The 4,995-nt window shown below is 36.4% G+C and overlaps 1 protein-coding gene across 3 annotated transcripts; it reads right to left on the reverse strand.

The window, feature by feature from the left end:
• Nucleotides 1–413: 413 nt before the first annotated feature.
• Nucleotides 414–4,610, reverse strand: LOC111300736 (cyclin-D3-3-like). Of its 3 annotated transcripts, none has more exons than XM_089747899.1 (5): nt 3,574–4,610; nt 3,252–3,453; nt 2,969–3,099; nt 2,608–2,854; nt 414–858 (listed from the first exon to the last, which is right to left on the reverse strand). In XM_089747899.1, the coding sequence occupies exons 1-5, from the start codon at nt 4,063–4,065 to the stop codon at nt 830–832; spliced, it is 1,101 nt and encodes a 366-aa protein (XP_089604025.1). In that variant the 5' UTR covers nt 4,066–4,610; the 3' UTR covers nt 414–829. The 3 variants fall into 3 exon arrangements, with proteins under 3 accessions (XP_089604025.1, XP_089604024.1, XP_022752090.1); XM_089747898.1 differs by having other exon boundaries at nt 414–875; nt 3,574–4,609; XM_022896355.2 differs by lacking the exon at nt 414–858 and having other exon boundaries at nt 1,258–2,854; nt 3,574–4,599.
• Nucleotides 4,611–4,995: the final 385 nt, after the last annotated feature.

The raw sequence follows: 4,995 nt of genomic DNA on the forward strand, positions 1-4,995 counted from the left end.
GGTAGATGTGGGGGAACTCTGTTTCAAGTTTATAAGACTTTTGATCTGAATTTGATGACTTTGTAGCCTGGAAGAAGTCGTAGTGCCATCAATTCCTGTGTCTTTTGCCGGTAGGTATGATCACTGTTGACAAAATTTATGAATACCAAGCCTGCAATGTTGCTTCTGACCCGAACATGCCTTCTCTACAGGTTGCAAATTCTCATAGTCAACAAGGCTTACAACATAATTAAGCAAAACGACGACTATGAAGTCGGTAGGATAATTAGCTGGGGATCTTTCTCAATGGTGTCAACGTAAACAGTAATATGCTTATAGAATGCTTCATTAATGATCCATCACAGAAAGCAAAATATCGGCAAATGATCAAATTATTAAATCCACAATAATAACTCATAAATTCCTACCAAACTATATAGAAACATATGTATTGTTTTGAAATTATGCCTGTGGTTGTACATTGTCTGTTTTCTTTTAAGAAAATACAGTGACTTGAGCTGCCCCATTTATAAAGCAGTAATAACTACTACTAGTTTACACCAATATCTTAAAATCAAGCACTATTTGGACTAATTTTCAGCTTAGTTTGAAGGGTCAATCCATTCCTGACGGTGAAAGTGAAACCTCAATTGTTCCTGGGCAAAGTCCTTGTCTTGGCAGGGCAAAGTCCTTGCTTTGGCGGGGCAGAGGCTTCCATTGCTGTACTTGATGAGACTTCTCTGGCAGCTTTTTTTCTTTTTGGTACACTAAAACTCTGGACAATGACAAATGAGGGGAAGACCCTCTGGCAATCCTTAGAAGATACTGCCATTTCTAACTGTGAAAACAATTATCCAGTCCACCAATTTAGTTGTTTCCCTGGTACAAAGGTAAACCTGGAAAGATTAATTTGAACAGGTTTAATTGACTTTATATATTGACAGGTATGATTTGACCCAACTAATCTAAAATCTCTTTCCCAGCAATTTCAACTGTCTGAATTTTCCATTCTCATATTAACACCTAGAAGAAAAATGGCGTACTAAAAATTTTTTTTTTTTTATGACAATCTTCCTCTAAAATGATTTAACGACAAGCTTTCCTAGCTCTTTTTCAACCACTTCTCCACTGTGGTCTTTCACATGCCTACTAGTTAGTCCACTGCTTTGTCATTTCCTTTGTTAACCTGTTGTGGATCCAGTCTTCCCCTCCTTCCCTCCCTTTTCTTTTTCCCATTCCTCCAAAACATTATCGTCAAACCAAGCTGTTTGTTCCATTTAACATTATGAAAATGAACTTGTTTTGGAAGTAATTATAACAAATGTCAAGGGTTATTAATAGTGGGGTCAACTCCTTAGCTGTTTGTTTCATTTAACAATATGAAATCCTCTCACAATTGTGATCAGAAATTTAAGGCCAAGACTGTCAAAAACTTGAAAGTAAAAAAAAAAGCGCAAACATGAAGGACCACAAGCACAAAGACATCCTGAAAAAATGAAAAGCTTGCACATCTAGTGATTGCCCGCCCATTCCCCAAATCTCCAATTTCTTCACCCATAAGCTTTTCAAGCTTGCTTGGTTTGAAGCAACAAGCTGCAGTGTGAAAACCTATTTCCATTTTGTCCTTTCTTGCACTTAAGACACAAATTTACCACACTTATGTTCATGCAAGTCAAAATGAAACCAGAAAACCGTTAATTCTTCTGTTTGCCAAATGTTTCTTTATGCATTCGATATGACAGCACTTATGAAACATGGGAAATCATCATAATGGATAACGTCCAAATGTAGTTTGAATATGAATCAGCTCAAAGAATTTTTCTAGGATTAATGTGATACCATAACCATTGCCTAAAACGCTATGCATAACCAATTTGCCTATCGTAAGGACAATCATGAACAACATGATTTTAGCACTGCTGCCATCTGGAACATTAGAAAAGATTTACTAAAATCATTTTTACATTCAAAGTTCTTCTTTTGCGATTATAATTTCTGCCTTTTTAACTTTTACATACAATTATGTATTGAGCTAGCTCATTCTTCAGTATTAGATATTGGGAAATCCAAGAACATACCACCACAAACTTCGGAATTACAAAGTAAGGATAATTAAGGCCCCAAGACATGTAAACAAGGAAAAAGCAGTGTCAGAATAGATAAGAAGGCCTTAGGTCAGATGACAGCTATATAACAAGTATTATTTTAGGCAGAGAGGAAAGTCACTCCTGGGAAGGTAGGAGAACAGCCTGCTAGTGGGAATTTGGGAATTTGGCTGTTCTCCAGGGACTTTTGATGCTCTGTTTAACCTAGTAGAAAGAACTCCCTGGTTTTTATATGGTAAAACTATGGGAATCCAGAATCCCAATTGCTCATTTGCAAACTCCCAACTGACCTCCAAAGTCGAATCAAAGAGGACTTTAGCAGATATCAATCCACTTCTGATCCATGTTAGCTCATTTGGCCATTAAGGCAATAATAAGTTATGAAACACATATTGTTGCACATTAAGAACATAAATTGCCGATAATATGCAACAGAGAAATTGAATGATAACATGTTAAATAGTACTAGTTATTATGACATGGAAAGATTAAGGAGGGCTACTAAGCACATCCACAAACATACGATTTAGTGAAGGTAGCCGCATGTGCTGGTCCTCTGCTCTACTCCTTTTGTACGGTAGCTGTCGTGATGGTGAGACCGAAGATGTCACAGCCCACAAATCATCTGAGCTATCACAGCTAAAAAATGCATCAATGACACCATTAGGACTGCTTGGTATTGATCTATGCTTGCGTTTGTGGCCTTGGTTTCCTTTGCAATGGCTTTCCAATAACTCTAAGATGAGCTTGTAGCAGGCATTTACTTTATCCTGTTGAAACAAAAGCACAATTAACTAATGGACAATCAAGTTCCAATGAAATCTATGAAAACCGACAGGTAAGAGAAATTCAAAACGTAGCACCCCAAGTGATGGTGTACAAACCTCACATGTCTTGAGTACTCCAATAAGCTGTTTCTGATATTCAAGATAATGGTATGGTTCAACCTCTTTAATAACATGCAGCATTGTTGCAGCAGCTAAGATAGAAGGAATATAAGGCATGAACCTCGAATCTGGATCAAAATAAAATTGGAAATTTAATATTAGAACTCATTAGGAATGGTTAAAATGCACATTTCCTTCTTTGCACAGTAAGTCCCAAAAAAAAAAAAAAAGGATACCTTTTTGATTAGCAATGAAAACAAAAACTGTTTTGACTACTTACCAGCAATGAGAAAGAGAAGCAAACGCTCACACCTACGGAGGAACTCCCAATGCAGATGTGTCCTCAATCCAAGCCTCCTTGTAATGTGATCAAAGAATGAAATTGAAGTCACCGGATGCATCCTCCATTGCAGAGTTGACAGCACCAAAAGCTCCATTCTTTGTATGGTATTTGAATCAAACACATACTTGGATTCATCCACCTAAAGAAAGAGAAAAAATTACAAAAATCCATCTTTAATAACTCAATAACAAGTTCAGAAACTCAAATTTTAAAAACCAACAAACTTTGGACTAGAGTTTTGGTTGGATTAGACACGTACTTGGAGGTCTAAAAGAAGTGGCACTTGGGTTTCTTCAACCTTGGCAGCCAAAGACAAACAAGCGACAGCAGCTAATTGTCCCATCCATGGCTTGTCCTTCTGAAACTTCAAGCTTGAAATGAACCTATCAAAGTAATTCACAGCGAGAACTATGGTCAAAGCATTGAACCCATAGTGTGCCTTAACCTTGAAAATCCACTCCAAAGCTTCTTTGCGAGCCAAAACTAAAGACTCATCTGAGTTAACATCAATGTAACAAAGATGGGTTTCTTTCTCTCTAGACATTAAAGAGAGTAACTCATCATCTTCACAGAATAAGTCATGTTCAATAAAAAATGAAGGTAAAATTGTCTCCTTTTTCAGTGTTTCACCACAAATTTCACTTCCATTTTCTTCAAAACTATACTCTCCTAAATCTTCTTCTTCACAATACAGCCCATCAAGAATCAAAGCTGGGCTTTGAATCCGCTGAGTCTCTTCTTGCAGTGCCATAGCTTTCAATGAAGAAGAAGAAAATGAATTCTAATTTCATCATAATACCATAAAAAACACAGCAAATCTCAATCTCATTTTATACTCTTTCAGCAGTTTCCCCAACACTCGTCTCTGGGTATATTAATATTTGTATTACTCTGCAAGTAAGAGGAAGAGAGAGACAGAGAAAGAAAGACCAATGAAGTAAGTGAGGGGTTTTATCTGAGAAACCTTTCACGCTTGGCCCTTTTTACAGCCTCCCATGTTTTTTCCCTTTTCTTTATTTATCTCCTTTTCTTTTCCATTCCTCCTTTTTCTTTTTCTTTTTTCATATAATAATATTATTATGTTAAAAAAATTATATGATCTGAACAAATACCAAATGCATAATTCAATAAGATATTATTTTTCAAATTTTTTTTCTTTTAAGAGATTAAACCATCCATCTTATTCATGAGTTATTTTGGGGTACAGATTTGCGCCCAGTAAAAGATTTAGTAATTAGAACAGCACTTTCCTCGAGTTTTTCCAGGAAAATGAAAATCTATTAATGAAAAAGAAAAGGAAAGTATCTGTGCACGCTTCTGAGTTAAAGCTTTTTATATAGACAAAAAGGGGAACCGGAAACCAATGAATCTGATACGTATTTGATTTGTGCAGATATGTATCGAGAATTTCTCGTACATCACCTACGAAAGCGTATCATGATTTTGCCAGTTATGTAACTTTGCTCCAAAGCCACTTTCGGAGCAATGTTCTTGAAAAACACGCTTCTAACATCCGTCAATGAATCTGATACGTATTTGATTTGTCCAGATACGTATCGGGAATTTCTCGTACATCACCTACGAAAGCGTATCATGATTTTGCCATCTATGTAACTTTGCTCCAAAACCACTTTCACAGCAATGTTCGTGACAACACGCTTTTAACATCTGGTCGATTTTA

The sequence above is a fragment of the Durio zibethinus genome, chromosome 18, assembly GCF_047325235.1.
Source record: "Durio zibethinus cultivar Kanyao isolate XHJ-2024 chromosome 18, ASM4732523v1, whole genome shotgun sequence".
Taxonomy (NCBI): domain Eukaryota; kingdom Viridiplantae; phylum Streptophyta; class Magnoliopsida; order Malvales; family Malvaceae; genus Durio; species Durio zibethinus.